At 45.5% G+C, this 19,080-nt stretch overlaps 1 protein-coding gene across 1 annotated transcript in view; it reads left to right on the top strand.

The window, feature by feature from the left end:
* The window catches only part of LOC138644860 (carboxypeptidase O-like), a 219,142-nt gene that overhangs the window by 194,902 nt on the left and 5,160 nt on the right, over positions 1-19,080 (top strand). Inside the window, exon 10 of the mRNA XM_069733748.1 lies at positions 18,031-18,115. Within this exon, the coding sequence (XP_069589849.1) occupies positions 18,031-18,115 (85 nt within the window). The remainder of the gene's footprint in view (positions 1-18,030; positions 18,116-19,080) is intronic.

Here is a 19,080-nt window from a genome sequence, read left to right on the forward strand (position 1 = left end):
TGCCCTTTCTGCTTGTGTGCCAGTCTTGACTCCTGGGTGTGCCATCTCTCTCTCTCTCTCCAATTGTGGGCCATAGAAAGCCTATTAATTTTTTTGCTTGATTTGGGTTCCAAAATCTACCTGAAAAAATCACAAAATCAATCAGTGGGAGATAAATATTGGCCTCTGGGCTTGTGTGCCACTCCTGACTCCTGTGTGCATCATCTCTCACTCAGTGGGCCATAGAAAGCCTATTTTTTGTTTTATTTGTTTTCTAAATTCTCCCTGAAAAAATCATTTTATTTTATTTGGTTTCTAAATTCTTCCTGAAAAAATCATTTTTTTTTTATTATTTTTTTTTTCTAAAGTCTCCCTGAAAAAAAAACAAAAAACAAATCAGTGGGAGATTAATATTGCCCTTTCTGCTTGTGTGCCAGTCTTGACTCCTGGGTGTGCCATCTCTCTCTCTCTCTCCAATTGTGGGCCATAGAAAGCCTATTATTTTTTTTAGCTTGATTTGGGTTCCAAAATCTACCTGAAAAAATCACTACATCAATCATTGGGAGAACAATATTGGCCTCTGGGCTTGTGTGCCACTCCTGACTCCTGTGTGCGTCATCTCTCACTCAGTGGGCCATAGAAAGCCTATTTTTTGTTTTATTTGTTTTCTAAATTCTCCCTGAAAAAAATCATTTTATTTTATTTGGTTTCTAAATTCTTCCTGAAAAAATCATTTTATTCTATTTTTTTTTTTCTAAAGTCTCCCTGAAAAAAAGCAAAAATCAAATCAGTGGGAGAATAATATTGCCCTTTCTGCTTGTGTGCCAGTCTTGACTCCTGGGTGTGCCATCTCTCTCTCTCTCTCCAATTGTGGGCCATAAAAAGCCTATTATTTTTTTAGCTTGATTTGGGTTCCAAAATCTACCTGAAAAAATCACTACATCAATCATTGGGAGAACAATATTGGCCTCTGGGCTTGTGTGCCACTCCTGACTCCTGTGTGCGTCATCTCTCACTCAGTGGGCCATAGAAAGCCTATTTTTTGTTTTATTTGTTTTCTAAATTCTCCCTGAAAAAAATCATTTTATTTTATTTGGTTTCTAAATTCTTCCTGAAAAAATCATTTTTTTTTATTATTTTTTTTTTCTAAAGTCTCCCTGAAAAAAAAAAAAATCAAATCAGTGGGAGATTAATATTGCCCTTTCTGCTTGTGTGCCAGTCTTGACTCCTGGGTGTGCCATCTCTCTCTCTCTCTCCAATTGTGGGCCATAAAAAGCCTATTATTTTTTTAGCTTGATTTGGGTTCCAAAATCTACCTGAAAAAATCACTACATCAATCATTGGGAGAACAATATTGGCCTCTGGGCTTGTGTGCCACTCCTGACTCCTGTGTGCGTCATCTCTCACTCAGTGGGCCATAGAAAGCCTATTTTTTGTTTTATTTGTTTTCTAAATTCTCCCTGAAAAAATCATTTTATTTTATTTGGTTTCTAAATTCTTCCTGAAAAAATCATTTTATTCTATTATTTTTTTTTCTAAAGTCTCCCTGAAAAAAAAAAAAATCAGTGGGAGATTAATATTGCCCTTTCTGCTTGTGTGCCAGTCTTGACTCCTGGGTGTGCCATCTCTCTCTCTCTCTCCAATTGTGGGCCATAGAAAGCCTATTATTTTTTTTGCTTGATTTGGGTTCCAAAATCTACCTGAAAAAATCACTACATCAATCATTGGGAGAAAAATATTGGCCTCTGGGCTTGTGTGCCACTCCTGACTCCTGTGTGTGGCATCTCTCACTCAGTGGGGCATAGAAAGCCTTTTTTTTTTTCTTTTTTTTTTTTTTTTTTTTTGGTTTCTAAATTGTCATTGGAAAAATCATTTTATGTTATTTGGTTTCTAAATTCTTCCTGAAAAAATCATTTTATTTTATTTTGTTTCTAAAGTCTCCCTGAAAAAAAAAAAAAAAAAAAAAAAAAACAGTGGGAGATTAATATTTACATTTGTGCTTCAGTGACAGTCCTGCGTGTGTGGCATCTCTCTCATTTGGTGCCACCAAAAACAGAGTGTGTAACATTGTGCCTGATTTTCGTTGTGGTCTCACCCACCTGTAAAGGGGTAGCTAAATCATACTGAAGTTATAGCTCACCGTGTAAGTTGTGTGACAGCAACAAATACCGTTAGTTTTGTTACGTTTTTAAACCAATGAGGAAGTCTGGTGGAAGAGGTCGTGGCCGGGGGCGTTCATTGTCAGCTGGTAATGAGGGTAGTGGTAGTGGTGGAGCATCAGGTGGTCGTGGGAAAAAAAATATTGCACCTAAGTCTGGAGCTGTGAAGCCAGGTTCGTCGTCTGGCTACACAAGGCCTCGAACGCTCCCTTTTCTGGGAGTAGGAAAACCGCTTTTAAAGCCGGAGCAGCAAGAGCAAGTTTTGGCTTATCTTGCTGACTCAGCCTCTAGCTCTTTTGCCTCCTCTCGTGAAACTGGTAAATGTAAAAGCAGCGCGTCATTAGTGGATGTTCACGGTCAGGGACAAGTCGCTTCCTTGTCCTCTTCAGCAAAAACAACAACAGAGAAGAATGCAGCAGGCGACACAACGGGTTACTCCATGGAGCTCTTTACACATACCGTCCCTGGCTTAGAAAGTGAAGCAGTTAACAGTCCATGCCCATTACAAGTTGAATCTGACATGGAGTGCACTGATGCACAGCCACAGCCAGACTACTATGCTGGTCCTTTGACTCAGACCACAACATTGCCCTCGCAGGGTAATGATCAAGAATCAGACCCTGATGAGACTATGTTGCCCCATCACGAACGCTATACCACCGACCGACACGGTGACACAGACGAAGTTGCACACGAGCTACAAGAAGAGGTAATAGATGACCCAGTTCTTGACCCCGATTGGCAGCCATTGGGGGAACAGGGTGCAGGCGGCAGCAGTTCTGAAGTGAAGGAGGAGGGGCCGCAGCATTCATCAACATCGCAACAGGTTCCATCTGCCGGGCCCGTATCTTGCCCAAAACGCGTGGCAAAGCCAAAACCTGTTTGAGGACAGCGTGGCCATCCGGTTAAAGCTCAGTCTGCAATGCCTGAAATGGTATCCGATGCTAGAAAGAGTGCAGTCTGGCATTTTTTTAAACAACATCCAATTGATCAGCGCAAAGTCATCTGTCAAAAATGTTCAACTACCTTAAGCAGAGGGCAGAATCTGAAAAGTCTCAATACAAGTTGCATGCATAGACATTTAACCACCATGCATTTGCAAGCTTGGACTAACTACCAAATGTCCCTTAAGGTTGTAGCACCCTCGGCCAATGAAGCTAGTCATCAACGCAACATCCCTTCCGGCAGTGTAGGGCCACCATTTTCCGCACCACCTGCAGTATCTGTGCAGGTTTCTTTGCCAGGCCAAAGCAGTCAGGGTCAGGGAATCACCAGTTTCGTAGTAGGAAACACTGCATCTAGGGCACCGGCGGCAACAATACCATCTCCCACCGTCTCTCAGTCTGCCATGTCCACCGGCACCCCCGCTAGTTCCACGATCTCCAGCTCTCCAGTCCAGCTCACCCTACATGAGACTATGGTTAGAAAAAGGAAGTACTTAGCCTCGCATCCGCGTACACAGGGTTTGAACGCCCACATAGCTAGACTAATCTCGTTAGAGATGATGCCCTACCGGTTAGTTGAAAGCGAAGCTTTCAAAGCCCTGATGGACTACGCTGTACCACGCTACGAGCTACCCAGTCGACAGTTTTTTTCCAGAAAAGCCATCCCAGCCCTCCACCAGCATGTTAAAGAGCGCATCGTCCATGCACTCAGGCAATTTGTGAGCACAAAGGTGCACCTGACAACAGATGCATGGACCAGTAGGCATGGCCAGGGACGTTACGTGTTCATCACGGCACACTGGGTGAATGTTGTGGATGCAGGGTCCACAGGGGACAGCAAGTTTGGGACAGTTCTGCCTAGCCCACGGTCTAGGAAACAGTTGGCTGTAGCCGTTCGCACCCCCTCCTCCTCCTCCTCGTCCTCCTGCAGAAGCGAGAGCTCGTCCACAGACCGCAGTCGCACAACCACTCCATCCGCAGCTGCCACTGTTGCACACCAAGTCTCCCATTATGGGGCAGCTACTGGCAAACGTCAGCAGGCTGTATTGGCTATGAAGTGTTTGGGCGACAACAGACACACCGCGGAAGTTCTGTCCGAGTTCTTGCAGAAAGAAACGCAGTCGTGGCTGGGCACTGTAGATCTTGAGGCAGGCAAGGTAGTGAGTGATAACGGAAGGAATTTCATGGCTGCCATCTCCCTTTCCCAACTGAAACACATTCCTTGCCTGGCTCACACCTTAAACCTGGTGGTGCAGTGCTTCCTGAAAAGTTATCCGGGGTTATCCGACCTGCTCCTCAAAGTGCGTGGACTTTGCTCACATATCCGCCGTTCGCCCGTAAACTCCAGCCGTATGCAGACCTATCAGCGTTCTTTGAACCTTCCCCAGCATCGCCTAATCATAGACGTTGCAACAAGGTGGAACTCAACACTGCACATGCTTCAGAGACTGTGTGAACAGAGGCGGGCTGTTATGTTTTTGTGGGAGGATACACATACACGGGCAGGCAGTAGGATGGCAGACATGGAGTTGTCAGGTGTGCAGTGGTCGAAGATTCAAGACATGTGTCACGTCCTTCAGTGTTTTGAGGAATGCACACGGCTGGTTAATGCAGACAACGCCATAATAAGCATGAGCATTCCCCTAATGCGTCTGCTGATGCAAAGTTTGACGCACATAAAGGATCAGGCGTCTGCAGCTGAGGAAGAGGAAAGCCTTGATGACAGTCAGCCATTGTCTGGCCAGGGCAGTGTACAGGACGAGGTAGCGGGCGAAGAGGAGGAGGAGGACGAGGAGGATGATGGGGATGATTACATTTTTAATGAGGAAGCTTTTCCGGGGCCACTGGAAATTGTTGGCGCGGCAAGGCCGGGTTCTGGTTTTTGGAGGGACACAAGTGACGTGGATTTGCCTGAAACTGCCCCTCAACCAAGCACAACCGCAGATTTGAGAACTGGAACTTTGGCCCACATGGCGGATTATGCCTTACGTATCCTCAAAAGGGACACACGCATTACTAAAATGATGAACGATGACGATTACTGGTTGGCCTGCCTCCTTGATCCTCGCTATAAAGGCAAATTGCAAAATATAATGCCACATGACAACTTGGAAATAATATTAGCAACCAAACAATCAACTCTTGTTGACCGTTTGCTTCTGGCATTCCCTGCACACAGCGCCCGTGATCGTTCTCACACGAGCTGCAGGGGCCAGCAGACCAGAGGTGTTAGAGGGGCAGAAATCAGAAGTGGCGTTGGCCAGAGGGGTTTTCTGACCAGGTTGTGGAGTGATTTTGCTATGACCGCAGACAGGACAGGTACTGCAGCATCAATTCAAAGTGACAGGAGACAACATTTGTCCAGTATGGTTACAAACTATTTTTCATCCCTTATCGACGTTCTCCCTCAACCGTCATTCCCATTTGATTACTGGGCATCCAAATTAGACACCTGGCCAGAATTGGCAGAATATGCATTGCAGGAGCTTGCTTGCCCGGCAGCTAGTGTCCTATCAGAAAGAGTATTCAGTGCTGCAGGTTCAATACTAACAGAAAAAAGGACTCATCTGGCTACCCAAAATGTAGATGATCTAACCTTCATTAAAATGAACCACAACTGGATTTCGAAATCTTTTGCCCCACCTTGCCCGGCTGACACCTAGCTTTCCTATGAAAAGGTCTTGCCTGTGGACTATTCTGAATGACTTTTCCAATCTCGTAATTTTCTGCACCTGATTGTCCAGCATACGACATGTTTACACCTCACTAAATGGCCAAACTCCCCACACGGGGCCGTGGTATCGCCACTTGGCGCCAGCACCCGTGAGAGTGCTGTTTGTCTGAAGAGGTGGGTGTGCCCGCTTTTGGTCGACGGCACTGCCACTGGGTCCCTCATAGTACAATAAAGTGTCTCTGGCGGTGGTGGTGCGCACCCAACGTCAGACACACCGTTGTAATATGAGGGGCCCTGGGCCTGTACCGCCGGCCACAAGACAGTTCCCCCCCCCAGCTCAAACAGTGCTCTACCACTTGCAAAATTATCTCTCACAGCTCCACCAATGTTTAGTCTATGCGCTGACATCCTTCAATGCCTGGCACTGACAATACCATTGTATTGACATTTTTGTTATGTTAGGCCTTCGAAGCCTGTCTGCGGTCCCTCCTTCCACTAGGCCTCCACTGACCAATGTACTGCTGCCCGTGTACCCCTGGAACCAATTTTAAATAGCCAACAGCCCTATTTTTTTATGTTAGGCCTTCGAAGCCTGTCTGCGGTCCCTCCTTCCACTAGGCCTCCACTGACCATTGTACTGCTGCCCTTGTACCACTGGAACCAATTATAAATTGCCAACAGCCCTATTTTTTTATGTTAGACCTTCGAAGCCTGTCTGCGGTCCCTCCTTCCACTAGGCCTCCACTGACCATTGTACTGCTGCCCGTGTACCCCTGGAACCAATTTTAAATTGCCAACAGCCCTATTTTTTTATGTTAGACCTTCGAAGCCTGTCTGCGGTCCCTCCTTCCACTAGGCCTCCACTGACCATTGTACTGCTGCCCGTGTACCACTGGAACCAATTTTAAATTGCCAACAGCCCTATTTTTTTATGTTAGGCCTTCGAAGCCTGTCTGCGGTCCCTCCTTCCACTAGGCCTCCACTGACCACACCACTGCTGCCCGTGTACCCCTGGAACCAATTTAAAATTGCCAACAGCCAGCCCAATTTTATTATGTTAGGCCTTCGAAGCCTGTCTGCGGTCCGTTCTTTCTACTACTACTACACTGACCAGGCCACTGCTGCCTGTGTTCCCCTGGAACCAATTTAAAATTGCCTACAGCCATGTGTTATTATGTTAGGCCTTCGATGCCTGTCTGCGGTCACTCCTTCCACTATGCCTCCACTGACCACACCACTGCTGCCCGTGTACCCCTGGAACCAATTTAAAATTGCCTACAGCCAGCCCAATTTTATTATGTTAGGCCTTCGAAGCCTGTCTGCGGTCCGTTCTTTCTACTACTACTACACTGACCAGGCCACTGCTGCCCGTGTTCCCCTGGAACCAATTTAAAATTGCCTACAGCCATGTGTTATTATGTTAGGCCTTCGATGCCTGTCTGCGGTCACTCCTTCCACTAGGCCTCCACTGACCACACCACTGCTGCCCGTGTACCCCTGGAACCAATTTAAAATTGCCTACAGCCATCTGTTATTATGTTAGGCCTTCGAAGCCTGTCTGCGGTCCTTCCTTCCAATAGTTCTCCAGTGACCAGACCAATGCTGGCCGTGTACCCCTGGAACCCAGCTGAAAGTGCATGTAGCCTCCTTTTTTTCTTTGTTTTATATTTAGAAAGCCCATATGAACTACGCTGTGCAACGGTTCAAGCTACCCAGTCGACATTTCTTTTGTGAGAAAAGCCATCCCAGCCCTCCAGCGGCATGAAAAAGTCTGCATTGTCATAGCACTCGGGCAATCAAACAGTAGAAAGGTGCACCTGACAAGAGACGCATGGACCAGTAGGCATGTCCACAAAAAGTTACGTGTCCATTACGGCGCACTGGGTTAATGTGTTGGATGCATGGTCCACAGGGGACAGCCTACAAAGTCTGTCTGCAGTCCCTAATTCCAATTTTCCTCCGCTGACAACACCACTGCTGCCCGTGTACCCCTGGAACCAATTTTACAGTGTCTACAGCCTAATTTTGTTATGTTAGGCCTACTATGCCTGTCTGCGGTCCCTCCTTCCAATACTCGTCCACTGACCACACCACTGCTGTCCGTGGACCCCTGGAACCTATTTTTAATTGCATAGAGCATCCTTTTTTTAATAGTAGGCGTACAAAGTCTGTCTGCGGTCCACTATTGAAATTGTCCTCCACTGCCCAGAGCACTGCTGCTTGTGTACCCCTGTAACTTTTTTAAGCTGCAGTGAGCCACATTTTTGGTTTAAGTCCTACTACCTGTGTCTGTCTGCGCCACTCAATTCAGCTGTGTTCCTTTGAAAAAAGCTGAGCGTCAATAGTCTTGTTTTCAGCCTCTAGGAATTTTAAAACTGCATTGGGGGTACAACTTTGGTAGGGCCTACTAACGGTGTCTGCCTCCCCAAGGTGTGCCCCAGGTTTCCTCGCCATTGCTTCGATCTTAATGCTCTCGTTTAGTAGTTGTTGGAAACTACACTGCATTAGGCCTACAAATTGGGTATGGGGTGTAGAGAGATGGTGTGTTCCACTCCAAGGTGTTCCCCAGGTTTCCTCTCCATTGCTTCGATCTTCATGCTCTCGTTTAGTAGTTGTTGGAAACTACGCTGCATTAGGCCTACAAATTGGGTATGGGGTGTAGAGAGATGGTGTGTTCCACTCCAAGGTGTTCTCCAGGTTGCCTTTCCTGAGCTTCGATCTTCCGGCTCTCGTTTAGTAGTTGTTGGAAACTACACTGCATTAGGCCTACAAATTGGGTATTGGGTGTAGAGAGATGGTGTGTTACACTCCAAGGTGTTCCCCAGGTTTCCTCTCCATTGCTTCGATCTTCATGCTCTCGTTTAGTAGTTGTTGGAAACTACGCTGCATTAGGCCTACAAATTGGGTATGGGGTGTAGAGAGATGGTGTGTTACACTCCAAGGTGTTCCCCAGGTTTCCTCTCCATTGCTTCGATCTTCATGCTCTCGTTTAGTAGTTGTTGGAAACTACGCTGCATTAGGCCTACAAATTGGGTATGGGGTGTAGAGAGATGGTGTGTTCCACTCCAAGGTGTTCTCCAGGTTGCCTTTCCTGAGCTTCGATCTTCCGGCTCTCGTTTTGTAGTTGTTGGAAACTACGCTGCATTAGGCCTACAAATTGGGTATGGGGTGTAGAGAGATGGTGTGTTCCACTCCAAGGTGTTCCCCAGGTTTCCTCTCCATTGCTTCGATCTTCATGCTCTCGTTTAGTAGTTGTTGGAAACTACGCTGCATTAGGCCTACAAATTGGGCATGGGGTGTAGAGAGATGGTGTGTTCCACTCCAAGGTGTTCTCCAGGTTGCCTTTCCTGAGCTTCGATCTTCTGGCTCTCGTTTAGTAGTTGTTGGAAACTACGCTGCATTAGGCCTAAAAATTGGGTATGGGGTGTAGAGAGATGGTGTGTTCCACTCCAAGGTGTTCCCCAGGTTTCCTGTCCATTGCTTCGATCTTCATGCTCTCGTTTAGTAGTTGTTGGAAACTATACTGCATTAGGCCTACAAATTGGGTATGGGGTGTAGAGAGATGGTGTGTTCCACTCCAAGGTCTTCCCCAGGTTTCGTCCACATTGCTTCGGTCTTCCGACTCTCGTTTAGTAGTTGTAGAAAACTACACTGCATTAGGCCTACAAATTGGGTATGGGGTGTAGAGAGACGGTGTGTTACACTCCAAGGTGTTCCCCAGGTTTCGTCCACATTGCTTCGATCTTCCGACTCTCGTTTAGCAGTTGTTGGAAACTACGCTGCATTAGGCCTACAAATTGGGTATGGGGTGTAGAGAGATGGTGTGTTCCACTCCAAGGTGTTCCCCAGGTTTCCTGTCCATTGCTTCGATCTTCATGCTCTCGTTTAGTAGTTGTTGGAAACTACACTGCATTAGGCCTACAAATTGGGTATGGGGTGTAGAGAGATGGTGTGTTCCACTCCAAGGTGTTCCCCAGGTTTCGTCCACATTGCTTCGGTCTTCCGACTCTCGTTTAGTAGTTGTAGAAAACTACACTGCATTAGACCTACAAATTGGGTATGGGGTGTAGAGAGATGGTGTGTTCCACTCCAAGGTGTTCCCCAGGTTTCGTCCACATTGCTTCGGTCTTCCGACTCTCGTTTAGTAGTTGTTGGAAACTACACTGCATTAGGGCTACAAATTGGGTATGGGGTGTAGAGAGATGGTGTGTTACACTCCAAGGTGTTCCCCAGGTTTCCTCTCCATTGCTTCGATCTTCATGCTCTCGTTTAGTAGTTGTTGGAAACTACGCTGCATTAGGCCTACAAATTGGGTATGGGGTGTAGAGAGATGGTGTGTTACACTCCAAGGTGTTCCCCAGGTTTCCTCTCCATTGCTTTGATCTTCATGCTCTCGTTTAGTAGTTGTTGGAAACTACGCTGCATTAGGCCTACAAATTGGGTATGGGGTGTAGAGAGATGGTGTGTTCCACTCCAAGGTGTTCTCCAGGTTGCCTTTCCTGAGCTTCGATCTTCCGGCTCTCGTTTAGTAGTTGTTGGAAACTACGCTGCATTAGGCCTACAAATTGGGTATGGGGTGTAGAGAGATGGTGTGTTACACTCCAAGGTGTTCCCCAGGTTTCCTCTCCATTGCTTCGATCTTCATGCTCTCGTTTAGTAGTTGTTGGAAACTACGCTGCATTAGGCCTACAAATTGGGTATGGGGTGTAGAGAGATGGTGTGTTACACTCCAAGGTGTTCCCCAGGTTTCCTCTCCATTGCTTCGATCTTCATGCTCTCGTTTAGTAGTTGTTGGAAACTACGCTGCATTAGGCCTACAAATTGGGTATGAGGTGTAGAGAGATGGTGTGTTCCACTCCAAGGTGTTCTCCAGGTTGCCTTTCCTGAGCTTCGATCTTCCGGCTCTCGTTTTGTATTTGTTGGAAACTACGCTGCATTAGGCCTACAAATTGGGTATGGGGTGTAGAGAGATGGTGTGTTCCACTCCAAGGTGTTCCCCAGGTTTCCTCTCCATTGCTTCGATCTTCATGCTCTCGTTTAGTAGTTGTTGGAAACTACGCTGCATTAGGCCTACAAATTGGGCATGGGGTGTAGAGAGATGGTGTGTTCCACTCCAAGGTGTTCTCCAGGTTGCCTTTCCTGAGCTTCGATCTTCTGGCTCTCGTTTAGTAGTTGTTGGAAACTACGCTGCATTAGGCCTAAAAATTGGGTATGGGGTGTAGAGAGATGGTGTGTTCCACTCCAAGGTGTTCCCCAGGTTTCCTGTCCATTGCTTCGATCTTCATGCTCTCGTTTAGTAGTTGTTGGAAACTACACTGCATTAGGCCTACAAATTTGGTATGGGGTGTAGAGAGATGGTGTGTTCCACTCCAAGGTCTTCCCCAGGTTTCGTCCACATTGCTTCGGTCTTCCGACTCTCGTTTAGTAGTTGTAGAAAACTACACTGCATTAGGCCTACAAATTGGGTATGGGGTGTAGAGAGACGGTGTGTTACATTCCAAGGTGTTCCCCAGGTTTCGTCCACATTGCTTCGATCTTCCGACTCTCGTTTAGCAGTTGTTGGAAACTACACTGCATTAGGCCTACAAATTGGGTATGGGGTGTAGAGAGATGGTGTGTTCCACTCCAAGGTGTTCCCCAGGTTTCCTGTCCATTGCTTCAATCTTCATGCTCTCGTTTAGTAGTTGTTGGAAACTACACTGCATTAGGCCTACAAATTGGGTATGGGGTGTAGAGAGATGGTGTGTTCCACTCCAAGGTGTTCCCCAGGTTTCATCCACATTGCTTCGGTCTTCCGACTCTCGTTTAGTAGTTGTAGAAAACTACCCTGCATTAGGCTTACAAATTGGGTATGGGGTGTAGAGAGATGGTGTGTTCCACTCCAAGGTGTTCCCCAGGTTTCGTCCACATTGCTTCGGTCTTCCGACTCTCGTTTAGTAGTTGTTGGAAACTACACTGCATTAGGGCTACAAATTGGGTATGGGGTGTAGAGAGATGGTGTGTTACACTCCAAGGTGTTCCCCAGGTTTCCTCTCCATTGCTTCGATCTTCATGCTCTCGTTTAGTAGTTGTTGGAAACTACGCTGCATTAGGCCTACAAATTGGGTATGGGGTGTAGAGAGATGGTGTGTTACACTCCAAGGTGTTCCCCAGGTTTCCTCTCCATTGCTTTGATCTTCATGCTCTCGTTTAGTAGTTGTTGGAAACTACGCTGCATTAGGCCTACAAATTGGGTATGGGGTGTAGAGAGATGGTGTGTTCCACTCCAAGGTGTTCTCCAGGTTGCCTTTCCTGAGCTTCGATCTTCCGGCTCTCGTTTAGTAGTTGTTGGAAACTACGCTGCATTAGGCCTACAAATTGGGTATGGGGTGTAGAGAGATGGTGTGTTACACTCCAAGGTGTTCCCCAGGTTTCCTCTCCATTGCTTCGATCTTCATGCTCTCGTTTAGTAGTTGTTGGAAACTACGCTGCATTAGGCCTACAAATTGGGTATGGGGTGCAGAGAGATGGTGTGTAACACTCAAGCTGTTCCCCAGGTTTCCTCTCCATTGCTTCGATCTTCATGCTCTCGTTTAGTAGTTGTTGGAAACTACGCTGCATTAGGCCTACAAATTGGGTATGGGGTGTAGAGAGATGGTGTGTTCCACTCCAAGGTGTTCTCCAGTTTGCCTTTCCTGAGCTTCGATCTTCCGGCTCTCGTTTAGTAGTTGTTGGAAACTACACTGCATTAGGCCTACAAATTGGGTATGGGGTGTAGAGAGATGGTGTGTTCCACTCCAAGGTGTTCTCCAGGTTGCCTTTCCTGAGCTTCGATCTTCCGGCTCTCGTTTAGTAGTTGTTGGAAACTACGCTGCATTAGGCCTACAAATTGGGTATGGGGTGTAGAGAGATGGTGTGTTACACTCCAAGGTGTTCCCCAGGTTTCCTCTCCATTGCTTCGATCTTCATGCTCTCGTTTAGTAGTTGTTGGAAACTACGCTGCATTAGGCCTACAAATTGGGTATGGGGTGCAGAGAGATGGTGTGTAACACTCCAAGCTGTTCCCCAGGTTTCCTCTCCATTGCTTCGATCTTCATGCTCTCGTTTAGTAGTTGTTGGAAACTACGCTGCATTAGGCCTACAAATTGGGTATGGGGTGTAGAGAGATGGTGTGTTCCACTCCAAGGTGTTCTCCAGGTTGCCTTTCCTGAGCTTCGATCTTCCGGCTCTCGTTTAGTAGTTGTTGGAAACTACACTGCATTAGGCCTACAAATTGGGTATGGGGTGTAGAGAGATGGTGTGTTACACTCCAATGTGTTCCCCAGGTTTCCTCTCCATTGCTTCGATCTTCTGGCTCTCGTTTAGTAGTTGTTGGAAACTACGCTGCATTAGGCCTACAAATTGGGTATGGGGTGTAGAGAGATGGTGTGTTCCACTCCAAGGTGTTCCCCAGGTTTCCTCTCCATTGCTTCGATCTTCATGCTCTCGTTTAGTAGTTGTTGGAAACTACGCTGCATTAAGCCTACAAATTGGGCATGGGGTGTAGAGAGATGGTGTGTTCCACTCCAAGGTGTTCTCCAGGTTGCCTTTCCTGAGCTTCGATCTTCTGGCTCTCGTTTAGTAGTTGTTGGAAACTACGCTGCATTAGGCCTAAAAATTGGGTATGGGGTGTAGAGAGATGGTGTGTTCCACTCCAAGGTGTTCCCCAGGTTTCCTGTCCATTGCTTCGATCTTCATGCTCTCGTTTAGTAGTTGTTGGAAACTACACTGCATTAGGCCTACAAATTGGGTATGGGGTGTAGAGAGATGGTGTGTTCCACTCCAAGGTCTTCCCCAGGTTTCGTCCACATTGCTTCGGTCTTCCGACTCTCGTTTAGTAGTTGTAGAAAACTACACTGCATTAGGCCTACAAATTGGGTATGGGGTGTAGAGAGACGGTGTGTTACACTCCAAGGTGTTCCCCAGGTTTCGTCCACATTGCTTCGATCTTCCGACTCTCGTTTAGCAGTTGTTGGAAACTACACTGCATTAGGCCTACAGATTGGGTATGGGGTGTAGAGAGATGGTGTGTTCCACTCCAAGGTGTTCCCCAGGTTTCCTGTCCATTGCTTCGATCTTCATGCTCTCGTTTAGTAGTTGTTGGAAACTACACTGCATTAGGCCTACAAATTGAGTATGGGGTGTAGAGAGATGGTGTGTTCCACTCCAAGGTGTTCCCCAGGTTTCCTCTCCATTGCTTCGATCTTCATGCTCTCGTTTAGTAGTTGTTGGAAACTACACTGCATTAGGCCTACAAATTGGGTATGGGGTGTAGAGAGATGGTGTGTTCCACTCCAAGGTGTTCCCCAGGTTTCCTCGCCAATGCTTCGATCTTCATGCTCTCGTTTAGTAGTTGTTGGAAACTACGCTGCATTAGGCCTACAAATTGGGTATGGGGTGTAGAGAGATGGTGTGTTCCACTCCAAGGTGTTCTCCAGGTTGCCTTTCCTGAGCTTCGATCTTCCGGCTCTCGTTTAGTAGTTGTTGGAAACTACACTGCATTAGGCCTACAAATTGGGTATGGGGTGTAGAGAGATGGTGTGTTACACTCCAAGGTGTTCCCCAGGTTTCCTCTTCATTGCTTCGATCTTCATGCTCTCGTTTAGTAGTTGTTGGAAACTACGCTGCATTAGGCCTACAAATTGGGTATGGGGTGTAGAGAGATGGTGTGTTCCACTCCAAGGTGTTCTCCAGGTTTCCTGTCCATTGCTTCGATCTTCATGCTCTCGTTTAGTAGTTGTTGGAAACTACACTGCATTAGGCCTACAAATTGGGTATGGGGTGTAGAGAGATGGTGTGTTCCACTCCAAGGTGTTCTCCAGGTTGCCTTTCCTGAGCTTCGATCTTCCGGCTCTCGTTTAGTAGTTGTTGGAAACTACACTGCATTAGGCCTACAAATTGGGTATGGGGTGTAGAGAGACGGTGTGTTACACTCCAAGGTGTTCCCCAGGTTTCCTCTCCATTGCTTCGATCTTCATGCTCTCGTTTAGTAGTTGTTGGAAACTACGCTGCATTAGGCCTACAAATTGGGTATGGGGTGTAGAGAGATGGTGTGTTCCACTCCAAGGTGTTCTCCAGGTTTCCTGTCCATTGCTTCGATCTTCATGCTCTTGTTTAGTAGTTGTTGGAAACTACACTGCATTAGGCCTACAAATTGGGTATGGGGTGTAGAGAGATGGTGTGTTCCACTCCAAGGTGTTCCCCAGGTTTCGTCCACATTGCTTCGGTCTTCCGACTCTCGTTTAGTAGTTGTAGAAAACTACACTGCATTAGGCCTACAAATTGGGTATGGGGTGTAGAGAGACGGTGTGTTACACTCCAAGGTGTTCCCCAGGTTTCGTCCACATTGCTTTGATCTTCCGACTCTCGTGTAGTAGTTGTTGAAAACTACACTGCATTAGGCCTACAAATTGGGTATCGGGTGTAGAGAGATTGTGTGTTACACTCCAAGGTGTTCTCCAGGTTGCCTTTCCTGAACTTCTATCTTCAGGCTCTCATTAAATTGTGGTTAAATGGAACAACTGCATTTGGTGTACTAGTTGGTTTGGGGCCTACTATCGGTGTCTGCCACTCCTTGCTGTTCTCCTGGTTTCCTGTCCTGAAATTCCATTTTCAGGCTCTCGTTAAGTAGTTGTTAATGTTAGACTGCATTTGGCCTACTAGTTGGGTTGGGGCCTACTATCGGTGTCTGCCACTCCTTGCTGTTCTCCTCCACTGAACAAAGCTGTGCCGCCTGTTTACTACGGTTGCCAATTTTGAACTGCATTTCGACTACTTACTGATTTGGGCCTACTCTCTGTGTCAGCCTCTCATTCCAGTTGTCCTCCATTGCAATGCCCCCTGGTTAGTCCTGTGTTACCAATTTTGAACTGCATTTAGCCAACTTTATTCTTTGGGCCTATATCTGTGTTTCCTCTTCATCCTGCCCATTGCCCAGCCAGTGATAGATGAGTCTGCTGGTACATTGACCCATAACGCAAAATTCCCCGTGCACGCTACACAGCAAGATTGTGACCCTGCTGAAAGTCAGGTTCCTCTTCCCGCATACCATACCACCTTACACGGGGACAAAGAGGAAGGTGCAGATGAAAGTGCAGGTTCCTTCATCACGTGGGGGGAGGAATACTAGTTGGCGACGTCACTGGCACAGGGCCTCTCATAGTACGCAAAAGTGTTGCTGCCGGTGTGAGGCGCCCCCGCCGTGCAAACACACCGCTGTACTTTGAGAGGCCCTGTGCCAGTGCCAATGCCAACGAGTGGGCCCCCCCTGCTTGTTCAGGATCACAGCACTTGCAAAGTTGAAATACTTACCTCTCCCTGCTCCACTGCCGTGACGTGGTCCAGATTTACTGGGCCCTCTAATTACTTGAACCAGCACTACCCCCCACAACTTTAGCCAAATGACCCCCAATTTCAAATGCCTTCCAATTATTATAAGCTAAATTACGATTGACAAGCTTCTGTAACAAGAATGGATGTTTTTGCCATTAAAATGGGCAGTGTAGGTGTTTTCCTGGCCTCCACTCACTGCCGACTATGCTCCCCCATTGACTTGCATTGGGTTTCGTGTTTCAGGCGATACCCGACTTTTCGCCATAATCGGCCGATTCCACTCGACTCGACTTCTAAGATAGTCAGGTTTCGCGAAACACGACTCGACTCTAAAAAGGTCAAGGTCGCTCAACCCTAGCAGCCACCTGTACAATGCTCAGGTCACTTCTTTTAGCCGTGTAACTGCTTCCAATGCCTTAAGCGACTAACAGAAGTGACAAAAGATGGAACATGTGCACAGTAAGCTGTATTGACTTTGCAGTGCATTCTTTTTCCCTATTTTTTTAGTGCTTTTTTTGGTGGATTCCAGGTAGAATATGACTAAAAAAGATGATGTCTGTATACCCTTAAGGAAACAGAAAAGAGTTAACATCAAAATTATAGACAGTGACATTAATTGTCTTTGAGCTCCGGATTTTGCTGCGGATCCGAAGCGGTTTTGATGCTGCGGATTAGCAGCTGTTTTCCCTGTGTTTACAGTATGATGTAAACCTATGTAAAACAAATCCGCAGTGCACATGCTGCGGAAAAAAACGCGTGGAAACGTAGCATTGTTTATTCCACAGTGCACATTTCTTTGTGCTGATTCCACAGCGGTTTACACCTGCTCCATAATAGGAATCTGCAGGTGTAAAACCGCATGTGAAATCCGCACAAAAAAACGCAAAAAAAGCCGTTAATCCGCGGTAATTCCGCAGGTAATCCGCAGTGCGGTTTACTTGCGGATTTACCAAAATTAGTCCGGAAAAATCCGCAGGACTTTCCGCAACGTGTGCACGTAGCCTGAGACATCAAAGATGATGAACACCATATATTGCTTGACCAAGGCTGAGACAAGTTATTTCAGTGCTCTAGGCAGATAAGGCGAATTGCACCTTTCCTCCATCTCTTATCCATAGGACTCCATTCATTCAAATAAGGTCACAAGAAATACATATATAGTAATATATAGAATAAATGATCAGATAATTGCAGGCATCATTAAAAATAGAGATATAAAAAATAAACGTATGTTATCACTGAAACCATAAAAGATTGATATATTAAAATATAAAATGAATTAACCTGCTTGTAAATATCATACAGAGAAAAAGATTCAAAATACCAGAATTGTGTTTTAGTCGGTGTCGCGACACAAAAAAAAACAATAAGAGATCACAACAAAATATTTATACTAAAATTGTATCAATGAAAACATCATCTCATCAGGCAAAAACATATCTTCATTCAGCTCAATCAATGTAAAAATAAAACAGTTATGGGTTTCAAAATGGCATCCCAAACAAAATGTCTTTCCTTATTTTTGTTACAAATCTCTAAAATTATTTTGCCACTAAAATAGTAAAAATAAAAGTAGAATTTCTTATCAAGGTAATTGTGCTAATGTGATAAATCATAATGCTCAATCATTTTTTACCACATAATGAACACCATAAAAAAAAAAAAAAAAAATACATTGTCGGCATTGCAGGATTTTTTTTTCGCAATTTAATGGCATTTGGAATTTTACACTTGGAAAATACTTTTCCAGATTCTGAGTACCATCTCATTGTACACTTCCTCTATTAACAATGAACTGCTTTCTAACTGTAAATTTCCAGAAAAAGAAATACAGATTTTTGGGCCGTGGGAATATTCTCTAAAATGGTCTTCTTGTATATAGACAATAAGTCGGAATTTTAAATATCAAATATTATTTCTGCAGTTGTCAGTCGGGGAGATGGCGGCTACAAAAATTGCAGAAACTCATGGTGCTCAGTATAGATATGGATCTGCATCTCACATACTGTGTAAGTATATAAGACAAATAAATGTTTGTACGTTTATGTTGTTCATTAGGTGCAAAGACCCTGAACCATCAAAGTTTTTTACAATAAATTTGGAACGAAACAATAAGGTTCCAAATTTTGAGGTTGCACAAAAATTGTGACTTTTGTCATTTTCACCCAATTTTCCACACTGTGGCCCCCACACTCCAGCTCTGCTAAAATGAGTGGGGCTGGAGCAGAAGCAAATCTAATTCATGACGAGCTGTGGTATTCCTTACACTAGAAATCTTACTTCAGTCTCTGAGTGGAGTAAGATTTATTGCGAGATGCACAGAGGCGCATGCCACTTTTGCCTCTTTTCAGATGCCCCTTATTCATTAAGAAGCATGCAAGACCTTGATTTTAATTATATTATCATTATTATTATTTATTGTTATAGCGCCATTTATTCCATGGCGCTTTACATGTGAGGAGGGGTATACATAAAAACAAGTACAATAATCTTAAACAATACAAGTCATAACTGGTGCAGGAGGAGAGAGGACCCTGCCCGCGAAGGCTCACAATCTACAAGGGATAGGTGAGAATACAGTAGGTGAGGGTAGAGCTGGTCATGCAGCGGTTTGGTCGATCGGTGGTTACTGCAGGTTGTAGGCTTGTCGGAAGAGGTGGGTCTTCAGGTTCTTTTTGAAGGTTTCGATGGTATAGACTGCAGTTCTGTGGTATTGCAATATGTAGAACAAGTGATCAGTTGATCACATGTTCAGGTACAGCCAAGGTATCTAAAATGAAATAAAAAAAAATGTTTAGAAAAATATGTGGAAAAAAATTCCAATCATTCTTTTTACCTTTTTAAAAATAGAGAAATTGAAAAAAAACATACTTGGTAATTCCGTGATCATAAAAGTGTAATGTAACAATATAAAAATTAAATAAACTGCACAATAAAAAGCATAAATTGAAGAAAATCGAAACTTCAAAACTGT

This window comes from Ranitomeya imitator, chromosome 7 (assembly GCF_032444005.1).
Source record: "Ranitomeya imitator isolate aRanImi1 chromosome 7, aRanImi1.pri, whole genome shotgun sequence".
Lineage (NCBI taxonomy): Eukaryota > Metazoa > Chordata > Amphibia > Anura > Dendrobatidae > Ranitomeya > Ranitomeya imitator.